Genomic DNA, 22,036 nt, shown 5'->3' on the forward strand with positions numbered 1-22,036 from the left:
AAGCCCTCCGGAGCCGCCGCGGCCGCCTGCGACCCTCGCCCCTCTTGGCCCGCCCCGGTTTCTAAGAGACTTCACGGGCGCAATTGTTCATTCCAGACGTTTATTTGAAGGCGCGTGTTCGAGACGGGCGTACAAAGCCCCGGGCGGTCCGAAGCGGCCCGAGGCGAGGCGGCGGGGCGGGCCGCAGTCCAGGGGAGCCCCTCGGCTTCAGTTTCCCGGGAGAGCCGCTCCTTCGCGCAGGTGCTCGCGCACCACCCGGTCCAGCACGGCGTGGACGTCCCTGCAGGCCTTGCGGGCGGCCTCGGCCAGGCGCTCCAGGTGGTCCTCGTGCAGCCGGCCGTTCATCTCCAGCAGGGCGATCTGGTCGGCCTTGGGCAGCAGCGCCAGCGCCAGCTGCGGGCCCCCGGCCGCCTCCTCGATGTAGTTCAGGTCGGCCAGCGGGCTGTCCTCCACGAAGCCCGCGGAACTGGCGCAGACGTAGTCGCGCAGCGGGATCCCGGCGTCGATCACCGCGAGGGTGGCGGCGTTCACCGAGGCGCAGTAGTTCCCGCCGTCCGCCTGCAAGATCTGAAGGCGGCCGAGCGGCGGTGAGCCGCCCGCCCCCGTGCCCCCCCCGGCCCCCCCGCGCCGGCCCCGGAGCCCCACCTGCACGTAGACGTCGATCTGGGAGCGCGGGAAGAGCTGCGTGAGGATGGCGGCCTCGAAGGTCTGCTTCAGGTGCAGCGTCATCTCGCTGGACTTGCGGTCGCCGTGGGGCCGCCGCTTGCGCTCGCCCGTGCTGAAGGTGGCCATGCTGAACTGGCAGTTGACCAGCGCCTGGTCCGGCGGCGCCTTGCCGCGAAAGCCGCGCGCCTGCGGGGAGACGGGAGAGCGGCGGGCAGACGGAGGGGGAGAGGCAGGGGAGGGGAGGGAGGGGGCCGCCTGAGCCCCCCACCCGACCCGGCGCCCCCTGGCAGGCAGGCAGGCAGGCAAGCGAGCAAGCGCGGCGGGGAGCGCCTACCTCGTGGGGCCCGTAGACAACGGCCAGCGCCTTGGTGTTGCCCTGCTCCAGGTAGGCGGAGCCGTCGGCCTGCGCGAAGACGCCCATGCGGGCGCGGATCTGCCGGAGCTCGCCGGCGCGCCGCCCGTCCACGCGGTAGCCCTGCTCGGACAGCAGCTCCAGCCCCGCCATTCCCGCCCGGCGCTTCCCGGCCTGCCCCGCGCCCCGACGGGAGGGGCCGGCAGGCGCCGCCCCTGGCTCTCCGCGCGCGCAGGAGGAGCGCCCGCCCGCTCCAGCAGCCGGGCCGCCGTTCGGGGGGCGGAGGGGCGGGCTGTCTCCGTCGGGGCGGCGGCTGGGGCGGAGGGCAGCGGCCGGGTCGGTGCGCTCGTGGTCCGTCCGGCCGTTCAGCCTTCCGAGAAGCCGACGGGAAGGAGCGCGGAGAGTCCTCCCGGCGCCCCGCTCGCCCCCTTCGCCGCCATGGCTGTCCCGCAGCCGGACAAGTTCCAGTTCGCCATCGACCGCGGCGGCACCTTCACCGACGTCTTCGCCCGCTGCCCCCGCGGGAAGGTCCGCGTGATGAAGCTGCTCTCCGAGGACCCGGCCAACTACCGCGACGCCCCCACCGAGGGCATCCGCCGCATCCTGGAGGAGGTCAGTCCGGCCCGCCTGGAGGAGCGATCACAGCGGGCCGCCCCGTCCCCTGGCGCCGCCTGCGGAGCGGCTTCTCCCGGGGCGCCCGAGGCTGGCCTCGGAGCAGCCGGTGGCTCGGATGCTTCCCTGAGGGTGGAGGGCGAAGGCCTGCGAATTGGGGGTCTCCGCCTCCGGCTCGCTCCCTCTTGCCGCACGCCAGACCAGCCGAGGAGGCCAAGGGCAGAACTGCTTCTGCTCCCCGATCCTGGCGGCTGGGACTCCCCTGATGCTTGTGGGGGAGGCCCCAGAGGAAGCAGCTGGCTGAAGTCCAGCCCTCCCTTCCCCCCCCAACAGGAGTGCGGGGTCCCCTTCCCCAAAGACCAGCCCCTGGACACCAGGCGCATCGAGTGGATCCGGATGGGCACCACGGTGGCCACCAACGCCCTCCTGGAGCGCAAGGGCCAGCGCTTCGCCCTGCTGATCACCAAGGGCTTCCGGGACCTGCTCTACATCGGGAACCAGGCGCGGCCCAGCATTTTTGACCTGGTCAGTGCTCTGCAAACAGGTCCCACCCCCACCCCGGTTCTGCTGTGCCTTGCGCGAGAGGACTGATCCCTGTGCCAGCTGGCGCCACCTTCCCTGAACAGCAGCTCAGCTGCACCTGGGACTGGCAGTGGCAGCCAGGTGTGTGTGTGGGGGTGTGTGTCAGGTTGGCTGGGAGCCCCTGCCCCCTCCTGGGCGTGCCTGGGACTCAAGGCGTGAGCAGCTCTGCTCCCACCCCAACCCCTCCGCGCTCCTGGGGGCTTCTTGGGCCAGTGAGGCCAGTGGCCGACCGGGATTGAGAGTGCCAGCCAGCCTGCCTGCCTGCCTCAGTCCAGGGGGGCCCTTCTGCCCTGAAGGCTCTCGGTCCTCTGCTGGCCTAAGGCTGCCCCCCCCTCCGCAAAGAGTTGGGGCCCCAGAGAGTCCTGCTCCTCCTGGAGCCAGGCAGGGGCTGCAGCAGAACAGCTGCAGGCAGCCAGGGCTCCCCAGATGTGCTTGGACTCCTTTGGGTCTGCCCCACCTGTGCCCGAAGGGGAACGCCGGGTGTAGCCAGCCCAGTGAGGCACTGACGAAGGGGGCTGTTGAAGCCGGAGGCCCATCTGAGCCTTGGTTCTCTGCCCCTTCGCTTGCCTCCTGGGCCCCTTTGGGCCCAACCCTTCTCTTGGCATGGGCTCTCTCTCGCCCTCCCTGCCTCTGCCCCCCCCAAGTGGACAGACCCGTCCCCGAGGCCTGGTCTCCCCATGGGCCCCCTGTCCTCTTCCCCCAAGGAGGTCCGAATGCCAGAGGTCTTGTACGAGGCCGTGGTCGAGGTGGACGAGCGCCTGGTGCTCCATCAGGAAGGCTGCCAGCTCTTTGACTCCGGGCAGCGGGTGACAGGTGAGAGCTGCAGCCAGGCACGGGGGGGGGGGGGGTTGAGGAGAGCTGGGTGGAGCCTCTGGAGTGCAGATGTGGACTCCCCCCCAGGCTTGACCGGGGAGGCGGTGGTGGTGAAGCAGCCCGTGAACCTTGCTGCCCTGCGAGTGGAGCTGGAGGCGCTGCTGGCACGGGGCATCCACAGTCTGGCCGTGGTCCTGCTGCACTCCTACCTGTGAGTCCCTTGGGCCGAGGGGGTCCTGACCCTGCAGGGCAGCCCCCAACAGGGAGACCGGGGGGGCGGTGTAGAAGGTGCACCGTTGGTGCCACGGAGGACAGATGTAGAAACACAGGCAGCACATCTGGGCTGCTGGTAGCCCAGAGAGAAGGCAGCTGGGGGGGGCAACCTCTGGCTGCCAAGGGCTGCATTTAGCAGCTGGGCATAGACGGGGATCGCACAAACCAGGCAGGGGGTGGATTTGGAGAGATTTATGGATCCCGTTCTTTTCCGGGCTTCTATAGCCGCCGTGTGCTGGTTTATAGCCGAAAGAGCTGGAAGCCGGTAATGGCTGGAGGGGAGGCGCTAGCAGCTGCTGAACTCTCCTTCGCCGCCCAGATCTCCCTTCGGTGGCTGGGATTGACCCCCTGAGTACACCGCATGGCAGGGGGCACCTTTCCCCGCTCAGTCCACCTCTCCTGCTGGCCCAGAGTGGAGGGAGCTGGTCGTCGGGGGCCTCCAAGGTTCAGCCTCCGGTGCCTTTGACAGGTGGCCCGGCCATGAGCAGCAGGTGGGTGCCCTGGCTCGGGAGCTGGGCTTCCGACAGGTCTCGCTGTCCTCCGAGGTGATGCCCATGGTGCGCCTGGTGCCCCGTGGCTACACGGCCTGTGTGGACGCCTACCTGACCCCTTGCATCCTCCACTACCTGCACAGCTTCCGGGACGGCTTTGCTTCGCAGCTCCAGGTGAGGAGGGGGAGGCAGGGGGGCCTTGGCCTGACAGGGCCTCCAGGGATCGCACCCTGCCTAGGCGGCCCAGGCTCTGCTCGCTCTTTTGCAGTCATTTTATGCAAGCCAGGTTGTCGTGTTAAAGCAGAAGATTGTTTGTGCATGTTACTCAAGCGCAGCGACTGAGCTTTGGGAACTTTTTCTTTCCACCCCGAACCAACCCAGCGATGCCCTCTCCGTGATGTCCCGGTGCCTGGAGGCGGTTCAGGTCTGGATGGGGAGAAACAGGCTTCATCTCAATCCCGCCAAGACTGAGTGGCTGTGCATATCGGCATCTCGGGTTAACCAAGTTATTCCACCTCTAACGATGGGGGGTGAGGTGTTACCCCCCGTTGATAGGGCTCGCAACCTGGGCGTCCTCCTGGACTCACGGCTCAATTTTGAAGACCACATAGGAGCCGTGACCAGGGGGGCTTTTGCACAGGTTCGCCTGGTGCGCCAGTTGCGTCCCTATCTGGACCGAGACGCCCTATGCACAGTTACTCATGCGCTTGTTACCTCCCGTCTGGACTACTGTAACGCTCTCTACATGGGGCTGCCCTTGAAGACCACTCGGAGGCTTCAACTGGTGCAGAATGCGGCCGCGCGAGTTGTAATGGGGGTCTCCCGATACTCCCATGTAACACCTCTACTCCGCGAGCTGCATTGGCTTCCGGTTGCCCTCCGGGTGAAATTCAAGGTGCTGGTTATCACCTATAAAGCCCTACATGGCCTGGGTCCGGGCTATTTGAGGGAACACCTGCTGCCGGCATCAAACGCCCTTCGCCCAGTGCGCTCCCACAGGGAGGGTCTGCTCAGGGTGCCGCCGGTGAGAGATTGCCGGCGGGTGACACCCAGGGATAGGGCCTTCTCAGTGGGAGCGCCTGCCCTCTGGAACCAGCTGCCGGTGGAGCTGAGGACTGCCCCCGACCTCCGATCATTCCGCCGGGGCCTGAAGACCTGGCTCTTTGAGCTCTCGGGCCCAGGCTGAGGAGAAATTTTTAATTGGGGTTTTAAGTATACAGGGTCAATTTAATATTTTTTAATTTGGTTTTTTTTAACTTTTGTATGGTGGATTTTTTAATTTCCTGTAAACCGCCCTGAGTCCTCAGGGAATAGGGCGGTATATAAATGTAACTAAATAAATAAATAAATAAATAAATAAACTTGCACAGGATGCGTCTCACACTGACGTGCTGCCACACACAGACCTGCGAGTTGAGCATTAAATGTGCAGCAATTGCATCCGGGCTGCTCTCTGACCTCTGGCCGAGCAGTAGGGCGAGAAGTCCCTCTCTGGCGCCCAGCCGAGCGCGCCTGGTGTTCCCGTTCAGCGCATTAATAAGTAGCCCATAAATGCTTGAGGAAGGAGCGCGGCTTCTCTGCCGGTTGCTCATTGGTGAGATTCGTGCACCTCCTCTCGGGCCCCGCTTGCCCTTCGGGGGGGGGCGTCCACCGGCCGTCAAAGCTAAGGAGGGCGTGGCAAGAGGTGTTCCCTTGGGGCTGTGAGGTTCGTAGCGCACTGGACCCCAAAGGGCTTTTGAAGGGCCCCCCAGGACCTGGCGAAGCAGCTGGCCAACCGTGAGCTCCTGGGCTCCTCCGGCCTGCCCCTCTCCCTCCGCACAGGGCGTGCCAGTTGCCTTCATGCGTTCAGATGGTGGCCTGACTCCGATGGAGGCCTTCAGTGGTTCTCGGGCCATCCTCTCAGGCCCTGCTGGTGGAGTCGTGGGCTACGCAGTGACCAGCTACTCCCGCACGGAAGGGCATCCGGTCATTGGCTTTGACATGGGAGGTGAGAGGCGGGAGTGGAGGGGCTCCGCGGCCCTGTTTGGAGCAGGGGGAGGGAGGCAGGCTGACCGGGTCCTCTTGCAGGGACCTCCACCGACGTGAGCCGCTACGCCGGAGAGTACGAGCACGTCTTCGAGTCCACCACGGCCGGCATCAGCATCCAGGTGCCACAGCTGGACATCAACACAGTGGCCGCCGGAGGTGGCTCCCGCCTCTTCTTCAGGTGAGCCTCCTGCCTCGGTTCCCCGCTTTGGCCCCGGGGGGGGGGGGGGTTTGTCCCTGAGCTGCGGACGATTCGCCCTCCATCGTCCTTTGAGCAGGGACAGATTAAGGGCAGCCTCTGGCCCTGCAACCACCGACTGGGTAGCTGCTGCTTTCGGCCCCTTCACCCCCCTTGAGTTTGGGGAGGGGGAGCCTACCTGATGCCAGCTGCTCTTCCAAATTCCCAGGTCCGGGCTCTTCGTGGTGGGCCCCGAGTCCGCAGGAGCGCACCCCGGCCCCGCCTGCTACAGGAAGGGTGAGGGAGCCGCCTGGTGTCGTCCTGGGCGAGGGGAGGGCCAAGGAGACGGGCAGCTGGTCGGTGATGGGCACCCATCTCTTCCTTTCTCGCAGGGGGGCCATTGACCGTGACGGACGCCAACCTGTGCCTGGGTCGCCTCCTGCCCAGCCACTTTCCTCACATTTTTGGGCCCAACGAGAACCAGCCGCTCTCTCACCCAGCCTCCCTGCAGGCCTTCCAGGCGCTGACCGCCGAGCTGAGGACCTCTGGGGAAGCCTGGCCCGACCTCAGCGTTGAGGAGGTGGCCATGGGCTTCATCCAGGTGGCCAACGAGGCCATGTGCAGGCCCATTCGGGCGCTCACACAGGTACTGGCTGCTCGTCGGCCCCGTCCTTGCTGGCCTCCAGGGGGGCCCTCACGGGGGCCGCAGAGGGTGCCTGACTGTGGCCGTGATCCAGGTGGGCAGAGGCGGCCCCTTTGAGCAGCGACCCTCCACTCTGGGAGCCGCAGACGGGTGGAAGAGCGCTGGGAACTAATGGCTGACCTGAACTGGCTCTGAAGGCGGCACCCGGAGAGGTGGGGGGTGGGGTGCTGAGCCTGGCCCTGCCCTCTGCCCCCTCCGCCCCAGAGCAGGGTCTGTCCCCAACGGTGCTGCTCCTCCCTCTGGACAGGCCCGGGGCCACGACACCTCTCGCCACGTGCTGGCCTGCTTCGGAGGGGCCGGGGGCCAGCACGCCTGTGCCATCGCCCGGGCGCTGGGCATGAAGAAAGTCTTCATCCACAAGTAGGTCCTGGGCTGTGCGGTGGGGGTCAGGGGAGGCAGAAGCACCTCGGCTGTCCCGGAAGGTCTGCTGCCTAAAGCGCCAAGGAGGCCTGTTCTTCTGCCAGCATGGGGGGGGGGCGGGCACAGGGGAATTGGGGGCTTGGTTACCTTTGTCCTCCCAAGCAGGGTGAGGCCCCTGTGGGCCTGGGGGATGTGCTGGCCAGCGGGGGAGGGGCTTTCGCACTTTGCCTGGTGGGTGGCCTGTTGCTCCCTGAGGTATTCCCTCCCCCCCCAGGCACAGTGGGGTCTTGTCGGCCTACGGGCTGGCCCTGGCAGACATCGTCCACGAGGCCCAGGAGCCCTGCTCCCTGGTCTACGGGCCGGCCTCCTTCGCCCAGCTGGATCTGCGGATGGCTGCCCTGGAGGAGAGATGTCTGCGCGCGTTGGAGGCCCAGGGCTTTACCAGGTGGGCCCCAGGGCTGGGAGGGCAGGAGGGGGCCGGGGGGCCGGCTCTGGCACCCGGGGCGGAAGATGTCAAGCCCCTCTGCCCGCAGGTCCCAGATCTCCACCGAGGCCTTCTTGCACCTGCGCTACGAGCGGACAGACTGCGCCCTCATGTGCTCGGCCAAGGGCTACCCGGCCCACGCCAGCTCCTGCAGCCGGGGAGACTTTGATGCCGCCTTTGCCAGTAGGTCAGTGGCACCACACACCCATCCCCTGCACCCCCCCGAGGACCCCTCCCTCTGGGGAGCCAAAGGAAGTCCTGATTCCCCCCACCAGGTATCGGCAGGAATTTGGCTTCACCATCCCCAGCCGGGCCATTCTGGTGGACGACGTGCGGGTGAGGGGCACCGCCAGCTCCGGGATGGGCCAGGAAGACCCTCAGCCGATCTGCAAAGAGCCCCCCACCCAGGAAATGGTACGGCTCTCCCCTCGGCTCCAGGCCGGGCTTCGCTACTGGCCCAGCCACTCGCCTTACAGCTTTGGCCCTCTGGGCCCTTGTGCTCCACCCTGGGGGCCTCTCCTTGGGTCGGCTGTTGTGTTGTCCTCTTCAGCATCTCCTGGGAAGCCACGCCTGGGAGTGGCACTTGCCCAACATGGTTCGCGCTGCTGGCAGGATTTTAGTTCCAAACTTGCACGAGGCTGCAAAGCGGAAACCATCCAGGCAGAGTCTCCCACTCCGAAAAGTTAAAAGGAACAAAGATTAAAACCCAATGGAGCAAAGGGGGCTGCTGTGTGAATGCAGCCCTGTGTGTGTGTGTGTGTGTGTGTGTGCGTGCCTGCCTGCCTGCCTCTCTGGCTTCCTTGCTCCAGATTCCCAGATGGGAGGGGCAGTCATGCTCCTTCGGGGGCCTCCCGGAGGCAACAGACCCCCCCCCCACCTGTACACCCCTTCCCTCTCTTCGTCCCCTTTCCACTGTGGGAGCCCTGGGCATAACGGGAAGTGTGGAAAGTCAGTTTTCCAAAAATGCAAAGAATTGTGGGATGGAAGCGTTGGGAGGGACTCTGGAGATCATCTAATCCAGCCCCCATTGGAAAAACTCCGGCGGGGGGGAGGCCGCCACCAGGCAACCTGCTCTGTCGTTAAGCTGCTTTCACGGTTAGGACGATCTTGCTGAGCTCCAGCTGAAATCCTCTTACACCCCCCCCCCACACCCCAGTTTCTCCTCCTGCCTTCTGGAAAAGGCCTAGCCGTCCCTGCCCCCCCCGAGGCCCCCCGACTCTCTGCCCCGGGCTCAGGGGGCGGCTCCTCCTGGATGAACTCCTCCTGTGGCAGAGGAAGAGTCGCTGCTCGTGACCCCGAGGCCTTCCAGGATCGGGCTCTTTTGGCAGCATCATCATCATCTTGGTTGATGGTTAGTTTGCAGTGGGGGGGTCTTTCTTGACTTGGCGGTTGCCTGGTGATGGTGATGTTACCCCTTCAGTGGAGAGTCCGACTCGTGGCGGTTCTCTGGGCCAGGCGGCCTCCTCCCCCCGTCTTCTTTGGCCGCCTGGTGTCCTTTCGCCTCTGGCTCTTCCAGGCATCGTCGCTTTCTCCAGGGAATTCCATCCCCACGACGGGGCCGGAGGAAGTGAGACCCCTCGTTTCGCCAGCCTCTGTCCCCTTTGCGTCCCATCTTGGTGCCTCTGAGGACTTTACATTTCTCCCTCCTAAAGCTGATTTTGCTGGCATTTCTCTCTCTTGGCTACTCTCCCTGGCCTGCCTTGGGTGGCCCGGCTCAGGAGGAGCTGCGCGGGAGGCGTTTTGGGGGTGGGGGAGAGTTACTCTGAGGTCGGCCACGTCCCCTTTAAAATGCTGTGAGTCCCGGGGTGTGTGTGACTTCTGGCACCGTCTTCTCCAAAGGCTCAAAAGGGCTTCGTCCGGTCCTGGCATTGGGTCTCCCTCCCCGTCCCCCTCCAGCACTCGTTCCTCTTCCGTCCTCTGGCAGAGGCCCATCATCCCCGGCTTCTCAGGGATGAAGAACGGGGCTCCGAGTCCTCCTGCCTGGGTCATCCCAGCTCCGCTGTGCAGGGGAAACCTGAGCCTGGGGGGCGTTGAAGTGCCTTTGGTCTTTTGGTCTTGCTGGCTTGCTTTCTGTTCCGGACAGCAGCCACTTGCTGGTCCCCTCCTTGGAGGCTGCACCCTTTCCCCTGTCCTAACAGAGCCAGGGGTCCTCGCCTGCCCGGTGACCTAGAGAGAGAAAGGGGCTTCTCCCTAGTTGCCCCCTTCCCAGAAATTCTGGTCCCCGGGAGGGCTGTTTCAGGTACCAGCTGCCGCACGGTGCCAATCGGGTGCAGTGCCGGGGGGGGGCTGCACAGTGATCTGGGGGGACAACAGCTGCACCAGATGGGGGAGGGGTTTGTGTAAGAAGCCCCTCCCCACCTACAGGTGACCCGCTGTTACTTCGAGGGGGGCTACCAGGACACCCCCGTCTACCTCCTGGAGAACCTCTTCCACGGCCACTCCGTCCCTGGCCCCAGCATCCTGGTGGATAAGAACAGGTGAGGAGGGGCTGCGGGGGGAGGGGGAGGTAGCAGGTGCAAGGTTTGAATCTTGTCGGAGCAGAAAAGAAGTTACCGACTCAGTAGGTAAATAAGATCACAGGCGTTCCCACAGTCGGCCCGTGACTTTCCTGATCCGTGGACGATGCTCTATGCCCACTGCTGGTGGTCCACGGGAGGGGGGAGCGCTGTGTGACCCAGAGGCAGCCACTGAAGGGCCCCTTTGCCCTCCTGCAGCACCATCCTGCTGGAGCCCGGCTGCACAGCCTCCGTGACAGCCCTGGGGGACATCTGCATCGCGGTGGGCTCCGGCACCTTCCGCCCAGTTGGGCCTGAGCTTGACCCCGTCCAGCTGTCCATCTTCTCCCATCGCTTCATGAGCATTGCAGGTGAGCGTGGGGGACGGGCCCTGCCCCCCCGGGCAGGACGGGCCCTGCCCCCCCCTGAGAGAACAGCCTCCTCTCTTCCCGAGCAGAGCAGATGGGCAAAGTCCTGCAGCGCACGGCCATCTCCACCAACATCAAGGAGCGGCTGGACTTCTCCTGCGCCCTCTTCGGGCCTGACGGGGGGCTGGTCTCCAACGCCCCCCACATCCCCGTCCACCTGGGCGCCATGCAGGAGACGGTGCAGTTCCAGGTAGGGGTCGGCTCCAGGGGCGAAGGGCAGGCCCGGGGGAGGCCTGGCACAGGAGCCCTCTGGGGCAGTTGGCGGTGGGGGGTGCCCCAGAGGCAGAGAAATGAGAGGCAGTTAGTGTGTTAATGCGACACGGGTGTGTAAAACAAGGACTGCGAGAAGGTCCCGAGGAAAGCGCCTACCCTGCTTTGCTGCGGTTGCCGGAAGTCCCGCTTTCTTAAAACTGGAAGTAGAATTGCAGGGCAGGGATGCATCCACGCACACACACGTGTCGTGGGGCGTCTGGGTGGGGCTCCTCCTCCGCCCCCCCTTCCTTGGGCTGAGTGGCTTTGTCTCCCCTGCCTGTCCCCTCCCCTTAGCCGCCCTGCAGGGTCTGCCTGCACGTGTGAATGAGTCTCTTTCTCCCCTCCGCAGGGCCGGCCCTTGGCCTGTGTCTCCTCTTCTGCCGGCACCCTTCCCATGCCCCGTCAGCACCCCTCGCTTTCTCCTGGGGCGCCTAAGAGAAGCCCCCTCCCCTCTTTTGTGGACCACCAAGCGACCGTCCCCTTCTCTCTCTCTCTCTCCCCTCCTGCCACGTTTCCACCCATCGTTCGTGTTTCCACAGGTGGTTGGTGCTCAGAGTGCCGGGCGGCCCCCTCGGGAGAGCCCACCGGCAGGGGCCGGGGGCTGGTGGGCGGACGGCTTGGATGTTCGGGGGGCTGGGGGGAGCCTCCTCCAGAGGGAGGGGCTGCACCCAGACCTCAGTGGGGGACCTGCAACTGCTAGTGAGTCTTTCCACCCTCCTCCCCATTTCCCCTTCTGCCATGGCAGATCCATCACCTGGGACCCGACCTTCGCGAGGGGGACGTGATCCTGAGCAACCACCCCTGCGCAGGGGGCAGCCACCTGCCCGACCTGACGGTCATCACCCCCGTGAGTGGCCCCCTCCCTGCTTCCAGAGGGGCAAAGAAGCAGCCGGGGTCGCAGAGCTGTCCCTGAGGTGGGCCCTGGGCTGGTCCTGCAGAATAGGAGAGTTCGGGGGCTTATGCGGCCCCAGGGTTGACTTGCCCCTGCAGCCCCCCCCGTCTGCTTCCCAGCCCCCCCCCCCATGCCCTGCCCCTTTATGGAGTGGCTGCTGCTCGTTCCAGGTGTTCTGGGAGAAGGAGGCCAGGCCCATCTTCTTCGTGGCCAGCCGGGGCCACCATGCTGACATTGGGGGGATCACCCCGGGCTCCATGCCTCCCCACTCCCACTCCCTCCAGGAGGAGGGGGCCATCTTCATCTCCTTCAAGCTGGTGGAGGAGGGCATCTTTCAAGAGGAAGGTTGGTCTTTGGGGAGGGGAGGGGAGGGGGCTTCAGTTCTCCAGAAGGGGGGGCTGCACCCATCACCCTTCCCGCCACTGCAGACCCCCTTCCCTTGCAGCCGTCACCGCGGCCCTGCTGGCCCCTGGACAACTGCCCGGCAGCAGTGGCACCCGCAACCTCCACGACAACCTCGCCGACCTGCGGGCCCAGGTGGCCGCCAATCAGAGGGGGATCCAGCTGGTGAACGAGCTGATTGGGCAGTATGGGCTGGGCGTGGTGCAGGCGTACATGGGCCACATTCAGGTGAGGAGGGGTCTCGCTGCCCTTGGCTTGACCCCAGGACTGCCTCCCGCTTGGAGGCTTTCAAAGACCCAGTGGAAGGCCTGCCCTGTTGCGTGGCCAGGGGAGAGCCAAGAGCGGGTTGGAGACCCCCCCCCCTTCAATTCTTAAGGTGGGGTTGATGCGATGTGCTTGGGCTCAACGACTCCCGCCACTTTCTGGGAGGCGAGAAGGCATCGCTTCGTGTTTCCCGGGACAGCGAAACAAACGCCTCCCGTGTCCAGCGTAAGTGGGTTGAGTGGAAAGGGAGTGGGGGTCCCAGTGCCCCTCCTATTCTCTGGGGGCAGGCCTGCCCCACACTGGAGAGGGCAGTTTCGGGGTGCTTCCTCTGAAGACCCCCCCATGCTGAGTGCTGGGGCCCCAAGGGTGGAGGCAGCGGTGTGGGGCCCTCCTGGGGCCCCTCCCTGCAGGATGGGGAGGCTTCTGCCACCCAAGAGTCCAGGACCATTTTGCCTCTTTCCTGGCTGTGCCCTCAGGCCAACGCACAGGTCGCCGTCCAAACGATGCTGAGGAAGTTCGCCACACGCCGTGGACACGTGGACCGCCCCATGCAAGTGGAGGCCAAGGACTTCATGGACGACGGCACCCCGATTTGTCTCCGAGTGACAGTGGACCCACAGGAGGTGAGCGTCTCACGGAATCCTGGAGTTGGGAGGGGTCGTGGTGGTCGTCTATTCCAGGGGTCCCCAACTCCCAGGGATCTGAGAAGGACTGACAGCAGCGGTGAACGTGGATGGCCGGGGGGAGGGCTAATGGTGCCTCTTCCCCCCCTCCCAGGGCACTGCCATCTTTGACTTCACGGGGACCGGCCAGGAGGTGTACGGGAACTGGAACGCCCCCCGTGCCATCACCCTCTCCGCCCTGATCTACTGCTTGCGCTGCATGGTGGGCGAGGACATCCCCCTCAACCAGGTGCAGAGGGAGGGAGGGGCGGCTGGGGGGGGGCAGCCCTTGGAAGAGCTGGGGGGGGCTGCCCGGATGATCAGGAGAACCTGAAATGTCCCTGCTGCTTCCTCGCAGGGCTGCCTGTCCCCCGTGCGGATTGTGGTCCCCGAGAGCTCTGTCCTTCACCCCTCCCTGGACGCCGGCGTGGTGGGGGGCAACGTGCTGACCTCCCAGAGGGTGGTGGATGTCATCTTCCGAGCGTTTGAAGTCTGCGCTGCCTCGCAGGTGAGGGGAGCACGGAAGGGCCGACTGGGGGTCTCTCTGGCGCTCGGGTGGGGGTCACACAACTGCTCGGCCCAGGCGTTGGGGGCCTCGCGCAGATGCCAGCTGGGCCAGGAGGTGGCACCTCCTGGGTTCCTCGTACCCGGCTAGCGGCTGAGAGGAGAGACGCCCAGAGGCTGGTGGCTGTGCTCGGAGCGCGGGGAGACTTGCCACCATCCCCGAGACCGGGGCTCTCCTGACGCCCAAGCAGGGCCTTCCCTCTCTGCCCAGCCCTGGGTCCTGGGGGAGGAGGGGCTTCTGCAGCTGGCCGGAGAGCCCACGTTCCGTCTCCTTGACCCTCCTCCAGGGCTGTATGAACAACGTCACCTTTGGGAACGAGCGCATCGGCTACTACGAGACGGTGGCCGGGGGGGCCGGGGCGGGGCCCCACTGGCATGGCCGCAGCGGGGTGCACAGCCACATGACCAACACCCGCATCACAGACCCTGAGATCCTGGAAAAACGGTGGGTGACAGTGGAGCCTGAAAAGCGGGGGGGATCTCGGCACCGGGTCCTGGGCAATGCGCCTCGTCCCTCAGGTCCAGGAGAGTGTGTGTGTGTGTGTGGGTGTGCAGGGGGTGTGTGTCTGTCCTGGCAAGCAGGCTCAGTCTGGATGCTCCTTTCCCTAGTCCCATGCCGTTTCCCCCCCCCCCCATTGATTACCCAGCTCGAAGCTCTCACCCCAAGGCAGGCAGCTTGTGTCCTTGTGTGTGTGTGTGTGTGTGTGTGTGTGTGTTGGCTGTGCATACTCTCAGCCTATTGTACAGGAGGCACTTGGCACCGCATTGCAGACCCCGCTCTCTTTCCCCTCCCCCCCAGGTATCCAGTGGTCCTGCGCACCTTCCAGCTGGTGCCGAATACCGGAGGGGCTGGGCTGTTCCGAGGAGGGGACGGGGTCCGGAGAGAGCTCCTGTTCCGGGAGGAGATGGTCCTGTCGGTGCTGAGTGAGCGCCGGGCTTTCCAGCCGTACGGGCTGCAAGGTGGGGCCATCTTGGGTGTGGTGGGGGGTCCCAGCATGTCAGAGGGGCTCTTCTGCCCATCTGGGGGGGGGGCAGAGTCGCTGCAGTTGTGGGATGGACTGGTGGAATCACAGGGTTGGAAGGGACGTGACGGGTCCTGGCCTGCTCAGTGGGGCAGCCCCCGAACATCCCCACCGGTTGTCCACCCGGCCTCTGGTGGAAGTTCTCAGGGCTTGGGGGTGAGGCCACGGGAAGGCCACGGCGGGACAGCCGAAGCGTGGAGAGGGAAGGCTCAGCCTGCAAGGCTGGAGGGGGCTTCTCCAGCCTCTCCGCTGACCCCCAGACCGTCCCGTGGCTCCTTCTCCCCTTTTGGACAGGTGGCGATCCCGGTTCCCCCGGCCTGAACTTGCTGATCCAAGCCCACGGACGGACCATGAACCTGGGTGCCAAGATGTCTGTGAAAGTGCAGCCTGGGGTAAGGAGTCCCTGGAGTGCCTCCCTGCCCGGCTGCCCTGTCCCGGAAGCCGCCCTCTTGAGGGCTCTTTCTCCTTCCCTTGCCCGCAGGACGTCTTCTGCCTGCAGACCCCAGGGGGAGGGGGCTTCGGACGGCGCCCTCAACCGCCAGGCTTGGCCAAAGGGCCTGAAGAGACCAGGCTCCGGGCCCAGCTCTTCAGGGAACGAGGCAGCTTCTACTACTACAGCCGGTCACAGGAGAGAATTGATGGGCCCTGAGGAGGGGGAGGGGGAGGAGGGGCCCCGGCTGAGCAGGGTGGATCTTGCCAGAAAGGACAGGATGGAGAGATTGGAGGAGAAGGTGGCGGGGCAGTTTCACCTCTCACCACAAGGGGGCAGCAGAGACCGGCTTTCTTCCTTTCCTGGCCCTATGGGGGGGAGGGTGAAATAGAGATGGACTTCCACTCGATGCACCCTAAATGCTGTTTCCCCTAGGGGGGCTGCCCCCTGCCCGCCTCTCTTCTGCCCGCACTCCTCAAGCCCAGAGAGAGAGGGAGGGTGCTGTGCCTCACTCTTCTCAGCTGGCACAGGGGCTGTGAGCAAGTGGCGCCAGCGCCAGCTGAGAACAGTGAGGCACAGCGCCAGTGGTGGTGGGATGGACGCTGCCCAGACCTTTCCTGGGAAGAAGGGGCCGGGCAAGCACTTAGCGTAGTTTTGCATGAATAAAGTTAGAATCTGCTTGGAGTCCTTGAATCGTTTCTGTCCCAGCAGAGAAGCCAGCTGGTCTGCCTGGTGGTGCTGCCCACCAGGCCCAGGTCGAAGCCTCCGTGGGGGGTCTGGGTCTGCCTCTTCCTGCACTAGAGCTCACCCCCCTCATGTCTTCTGACCCAACAGCCCCTCCCTGTGTGAGGCTCTGACAGGTGGAGGGGCAGAGCGCCCCTTCCTCTAAGACAATGTTCCCGGTGGAGGGTTTGCAGCTGGCGTTCTTTGGCGTAAGGTGAGACCGACAGAGGTCATCTGGGTCTCAGCCAGTAGCCAGGTGGGCTGTGTGGCAGCTGGGGCTCTTGCCCTTCCCCCATGGGAAGCCCAGCAGGCAGGAGACGGGGGTCCTGGACTCCCCCGAGACCCTCTCTGGCCATGAGATATGAGGAGCCGCCGTCATCAGATGACCAACTGTGCCAGGGTGGTTGGGCAAACCAATACTATAACACAGCCTGGTACAAAAAGGCCACCTCTAAGAAATTCCCCTTTAGAAGCCCGGGGGTTTGGGGAGGGGTGAATATGTGGGGCAGCCATGAGGCCTCCAGGGGAAGAAACAGCATTCCCCAAATTGGAAACTGGCAGCTGTTTCTCGTGGCATCTGGGTTTATAGGCCAAGGACTGCGCTGTGTTGCCCTCGGAATAGCAATGGCACTTAAGACTTATATACTGCTTCACAGGGCTTTGCAGCCCTCATTAAGCGGTTTACAAAATCAGCCTCTTGCGCCCAACAATCTGGGCCCTCATTTTACCCACCTTGGAAGACGGAAGGCCGTGTCAACCTGAGACTGGAACTGCCAGATTTCTGGCAGCCGGGAGTCAGCACAAGGAGCCTGCAGCACGGCGCTCTAACCACTGTGCCACCAGGGCTAATGGGGAGCCCCGTGGGACATGCACTCTTGCTGGCGTTGAGTGCCAATGTCGTGAGTGGTTGTGGCTTCCAGGGGTCTCCAGAGGCAGCCCACGCAGTGCGTCAAGCGGGTGGGGATCGGGCTGTGACACGCACAGACCCCCCCAGCCTGTGCTCATGGCGGGACTGCTGTGGTCAGAGGAACCGAAGGGCCGAGTCCAGGATGGCAGGTCAAGAATAGGTCAGCAAGATTGAAGGCTGCTTGCCCAGGCCCAGCTTCAGCCTGTGGCATCCCACGCAGACCCGGCCATCTCTAGACTTTGGCAGCCTCTCGTGCTGCAGTGTGGCACTGGCAACCCGGGTGGCGCCATAGCTCCTGCCAGCAGTTTGACTCCCCCTGGCAGGCGCCTGCAACTCTCTTCTCGGTAAGGGGGTGACCTGCCACAACTGGAAGGAGCCCTCAGGACGGTTGCAAGGGCCTCCGGTTGGGCACCCACCTCCCCCGACCCATCCCCAGGACCCGACACCTGGTCAAGCATAAAAGGCTTCTGTGGGTGGCCTCTCCACACAGGTCATCCGCACGGCCGATTTGCCATCGTCTGAAGATGGGATTTTGGTGGTTCCCAAGTGGAAGTCCGATTCCTAAGGAACCCAGCCAAAGATGATTTGTCTCGACGACGACGAATAAATACGTAAAATATCAATGATGAAAATTGTAAAAACTGAATGGCAATGCATCACGTGCTGCATCCCAAAGTGGTAACAGCTGATGGCCTAGCACAAAAAAGGCCCTGCTGGGCAGACGAACGTGGATTAAATGACGATCGAGGAAAGCCAAGAAGAAACGCTCCCCGGAGTTGGTAGACACAAAAGCCCTTGAAAATTGCCAGTACATAAACCAAAATGACTATAAAAGTAAATTGTTGGAAAAGTGTCAAGGAAATGATAAGGCCACACTTGGGGTACTGCAGTTTTGGTCACTGCTGTATAAAAAAGACGAGAGACTGGAAAGAGTCCAGAAAAAGAGGAAGGTGTGATGGTTCCGATAAAAGAGCAGAAGAAAAAAGTCTTGAGGCATTTGCTTTCCTTAAAGAACACTTTTAATTGCTACATAATATCAGCACAAACAAAGGTGAAACCAAGTCTGAAAGCCCCCCCCCAAAGGTTACAAAGTAAAAGTTGAAACCCCGCCCCTTGGTGTGTCATAAATCACAACCCCCAATTAACACCTTTGGTGGGCTCCCTAAACACTTAGGCTGCGTGACCTTGATTCCCACAAGAAAGTTACTGTTTTGACTAAAAACCATAAGAATGCATCTCTCTCCTTCCCTTTCATTGCTGTGGCAACTGAAAAACGAAGAAACATGGCTGAATTCAGAGCGTTTGAAGGTTGGACACAAGGTTATTAGAGGGCTGGAGGCTAAAACGTAGGAAAAACAGTAGCTGGAATTGGGTCTGTCTAGTTTAATGAAAAGGACCAGGGGGGACACGATAGCAACTCTTCCAGTATCTCAGGGGCTGCCCCAAAGAAGAGGGAGTCAAGCTATTCTCCAAAGCACCTGAAGGCAGGACGAGAAGCAACGGAGGGAAACTAACCCAGGAGGGAAGCAACCTGGAACTAAGAAATTTCCTGACAGGACAGTTAACCAGTGCAACAAAAGTTGCCTCCAGAACTTGTGGGTGCTCCATCTCTGAAGGTTTTCACGAAGAGATTGGACAACCATTTGCCTAGAATGGACTAGGGCAGTGATGGCGAACCTTTTAGAGACCAAGTGCCCAAACTGCAACCCAAAATCCACTTATGTATTGGGTGCTGGGTGGGCGTGGCCCATTGGGTGGACGTGGCTGCGGTAGTAACGGCAGACTGGGTGGGACTAAAAAGTTCAATCAATCAGTTCCAACTTTGGAAGATCTTTTTTTCCCCCCCGCAAGAAGTTGAAATTGATTGATTGAACTTTTTTTTTTTGCACACGGTGGCGGAGGCCTAAAGCAAAAAAGTTTTATAAAACCCAGCTGAAGGCCTAGGACTGGGGTGATGGCCCACGTGCCCAATGAGAGGGCTCTGCGTGCCACCTGTGACACGCGTGCAATAGGTTCGCCACCATGGGATGATGTTCTATGTTTGAAGCTATTTCAAGAACGACACATGAAATACCGAAAATCAGTTGGATAGCTTTAGATGGGCAGGCACCGTCTAAAAGGAAGCAGAAGGGTTAATTTTTGCATTTTGGGAACAAGGGCTGCAAAATAGAGTGAGGACGGAGTGAGGACGGAGGTATGATGTATGATGTATGATGATGTTAGAAATGTTATTCGCGATCCAGACTGACTGAGGTCTTCCAGTCAAAAAGTCCAGGATCCAGTTACAGAGGGAGGTGTTCAGGCCCAAGAGGGCCAGCTTCCCCATCAGGTGTTGGGGAATAATAGTGTTGAATGCTGAACTAAAATCTATGAACAGCATACGTACGTATGAGTCCTTGTTGTCTAGATGAGTGAGAGCTAGATGGAGTGTAGTAGAGATGGCGTCATCGGTGGAACGCTTTGAGCGGTATGCAAACTGCAGTGGATCCAATGTTACAGGCAGCAGGGTCTTTATGTGCCTCATGACGAGCCTCTCGAAGCACTTCATGATGATGGGAGTAAGTGCAACGGGACGGTAGTCATTGAGGCAAGACACAGATGGTTTCTTCGGCACGGGAACGATGATCGTTGTCTTGAAGCACTTTGGGACAACAGTGGTGCTCAGAGAAATGTTAAAGATGTCGGTGAAAACATCTGCCAGTTGGTCTGCACATCCTCTGAGCACTCTGCCAGAAATATTGTCTGGTCCCGCAGCTTTCCGTGGGTTGACTCTACTTAGGGCTTTCCTCACATCAGCAGTGGAGAGACAAAGTATCTGGTCTTTGGAAGGAGGTGTAGTCTTCCTTGCTGTCACGTTGTTCTGTGCTTCAAAACGGGTGTAGAAACTGTTCAACGCATCTGGAAGTGAGCCATCGCTCTCACAGGCAGCTGGTAATATTCTGTAATTAGTGATGGCTTGGATGCCCTGCCACATACGCTGTGTGTTGCTGCTGTCCGTGAAGTATTAGTGGATGCTCTGGGCATGTGCACGATTTACTCCTCTGATGGCCCGGGACAATTTGGCTCTCACTATTCTGAGGGCTGCTTTATCACCTGCCCTGAATGCAGAGTCTCGAGTTTTCAGCAGAGCACGCACCTCTCCAGTTATCCACGGCTTCTGATTGGGGTGTAAGATAATTTTCCTGGAGACTGTAATATCATCAATGCACTTGCTGATATAGCTGGTCACTGACGATGCATACTCCTCCAAGTCAATGGAGTCGCCCTTGGTTGCAGCCTCCCTAAACATGTCCCAGTCAGTGCATTCAAAGCAGTCCTGAAGAGCAGAGATGGCTCCTGCTGGCCAGGTCCTCACCTTCTTCCGTACTAGCCTTGAACACCTGATGAAGATAGAAGATAGAAAAATGTGGGTTAGACAGCATCACCACCAGATGGATTCGTAGCTGGCTGACAGGCCGTACTCAGCGTGTGGTCCTCAATGGAACTGCATCTACATGGAAGGAAGTGTGTAGTGGGGTGCCCCAGGGCTCTGTTCTGGGCCCAGTGCTCTTCAATATCTTCATTAATGATTTGGACGAGGGGATAAATGGGGAATTCATCAAATCTGCAGATGACACCAAGCTGGCAGGAATAGCCAATACTCCAGAAGATAGGCTTAAGATACAGAAGGATCTGGACAGACTCGAAGACTGGGCGCTATCTAACAAAATGAAATTCAATGGTGAAAAAAGTAAGGTTCTACATTTAGGCAGGAAAAATCAAATGCACAGGTATAGTATAGGTGGTACCTTGCTCAATAGTAGTAACTGTGAGAGGGATCTTGGAGTCCTAGTAGACAATCACTTCAATATGAGCCAGCAGTGTGCTGCAGCTGCCAAAAAAGCCAACACAGTGCTAGGCTGCATTAACAGATGGATAGAATCAAGATCAAGTGAAGTACTAATACCACTTTACAATGCCTTGGTAAGGCCACACCTGGAATCCTGCATCCAGTTTTGGTCACCACGATGTAAAAAAGATGTCAAGACTCTAGGAAGGGTACAGAGAAGAGCAACAAAGATGATTGGGGGACTGGAGGCTAAAACATAGGGAACGGTTGCTGGAATTGGGTATGTGTAGTTTAATGAAGAGAAGGGTGAGGGGTGACATGATAGCAGTGTTCCAATATCTAAGGGGCTGCCAGAAAGAAGAGGGAGCCAAGCTATTCTCCAAAGCACCTGAAAGCAGGACAAGAAGCAACGGATGGAAACTAGTCAAGGAGAGAAGCAACCTAGAACTAAGGAGAAACTTCCTGACAGTTAGAACAATTAACCAGTGGAACAACCTGCCTCCAGAGGTGGTGAATGCTCCAACACTGGAGGTTTTTAAGGAGAGACTGGACAGCCATTTGCCTGAAATGGTATAAGGTTTTCTGCCTGAGCAGGGGGTTGGGCTAGATGACCTCCAAGATCCCTTCCAACTACTACTACTACTTCTTCTTCTTCTTCTTCTTCTTCTTCTTCTTCTTCTTCTTCTTCTTCTTATTATTATTATTATTATTATTATTATTATTATTATTATTATTATTATTATTATTATTATTATTATTATTATTATTATTATTAGTCTTTGTGCTGGAATTAGCATAACAGAGATGTGGTCTGAATAGCCGAGGTCGGGGTGGGTCTTTGCCCGATATGCACCTGGGATGTTTGTACAAACAACATCCAGCATGTTTTCCCCTCTGGTTGCAAAGTCCACATTTTGATGAAATTTAGGGAGCCCAGTTCTGAGATTTGCATGATTGAAATCTCCAGCAACAATAAATAATCCGTCAGGGTGTGTGTTCTGCAGTTCGTTGATAGTCTGGTAAAGTACACAGAGCGCTTCCTTAGCATTAGCGCTAGGTGGAATATACACTCCGAGTATAAAAGCAGTAGTAAATAATTAGGTTAAAATGTTATGCTTGCAAACAAACTGATTACCATCTCTAGAATGCAGCACCTCGGATACACAAGGAGTTGCTATAGTCAGCTGCCAAAGCCCAGGGGAAGAATGGGGAAAACTACGGAGATCTCAGGATGGGAATGGATAGAGCAGGGCTCCTGAACCTCGGCAACTTTAAGACTTGTGGACTTCAACTCCCGGAATTCCTCAATCCACAAGTCTTAAAGTTGCCGAGGTTCAGGAGCCCTGGGATAGAGGATGGCCACCTTGCCAAGTCACCCCTGCAATTATTAATTGGCACTTTAGGCTGAAGAACAAGAGAGAAGAAAAACGTTTAGAAGAGCTAAATATCTTGGTCACTTCAATTGTGGATTTGCAAAAAAAGCTCTTCTTATCTTGCTGGGCGTATCTTACACCTTTGGACTTTATTTATTCGTTCAGTATCCCTGGTTGCCCCTTTCAGAGACTCTGGGCGGCTTACCGTTCAAAAATGTATCACAATTAAAAATGCTAAGAATGCTAAGAGTAAT

The 22,036-nt window shown here is 60.4% G+C and overlaps 2 protein-coding genes across 3 annotated transcripts; one reads left to right on the top strand and one right to left on the bottom strand.

The window, feature by feature from the left end:
- Nucleotides 1-82: 82 nt before the first annotated feature.
- On the bottom strand, nucleotides 83-1,230 carry EXOSC4 (exosome component 4). The gene is made up of 3 exons (XM_081325313.1): nucleotides 1,001-1,230; nucleotides 646-852; nucleotides 83-567 (listed from the first exon to the last, which is right to left on the bottom strand). The coding sequence occupies exons 1-3, from the start codon at nucleotides 1,169-1,171 to the stop codon at nucleotides 208-210; spliced, it is 738 nt and encodes a 245-aa protein (XP_081181439.1). The 5' UTR covers nucleotides 1,172-1,230; the 3' UTR covers nucleotides 83-207.
- A 35-nt stretch (nucleotides 1,231-1,265) lies between these two features.
- On the top strand, nucleotides 1,266-15,923 carry OPLAH (5-oxoprolinase, ATP-hydrolysing). Of its 2 annotated transcripts, none has more exons than XM_081325310.1 (26): nucleotides 1,266-1,630; nucleotides 1,964-2,155; nucleotides 2,920-3,025; nucleotides 3,113-3,236; nucleotides 3,768-3,963; nucleotides 5,611-5,776; nucleotides 5,857-5,995; nucleotides 6,222-6,289; nucleotides 6,385-6,638; nucleotides 6,943-7,055; nucleotides 7,330-7,500; nucleotides 7,589-7,726; nucleotides 7,815-7,953; nucleotides 9,904-10,016; nucleotides 10,254-10,405; nucleotides 10,492-10,652; nucleotides 11,460-11,561; nucleotides 11,777-11,951; nucleotides 12,052-12,236; nucleotides 12,749-12,895; nucleotides 13,050-13,184; nucleotides 13,293-13,442; nucleotides 13,786-13,943; nucleotides 14,298-14,458; nucleotides 14,815-14,912; nucleotides 15,002-15,923. In XM_081325310.1, exons 1-26 carry the CDS (start codon nucleotides 1,457-1,459, stop codon nucleotides 15,167-15,169), a joined length of 3,885 nt encoding a protein of 1,294 aa, XP_081181436.1. In that variant the 5' UTR covers nucleotides 1,266-1,456; the 3' UTR covers nucleotides 15,170-15,923. The 2 variants fall into 2 exon arrangements, with proteins under 2 accessions (XP_081181436.1, XP_081181437.1); XM_081325311.1 differs by having other exon boundaries at nucleotides 2,917-3,025; nucleotides 15,002-15,922.
- The last annotated feature ends 6,113 nt before the right edge of the window (nucleotides 15,924-22,036 follow it).

This window comes from Vipera berus (assembly GCF_964194415.1).
Source record: "Vipera berus genome assembly, chromosome: 3".
In the NCBI taxonomy this organism is placed as follows: domain Eukaryota; kingdom Metazoa; phylum Chordata; class Lepidosauria; order Squamata; family Viperidae; genus Vipera; species Vipera berus.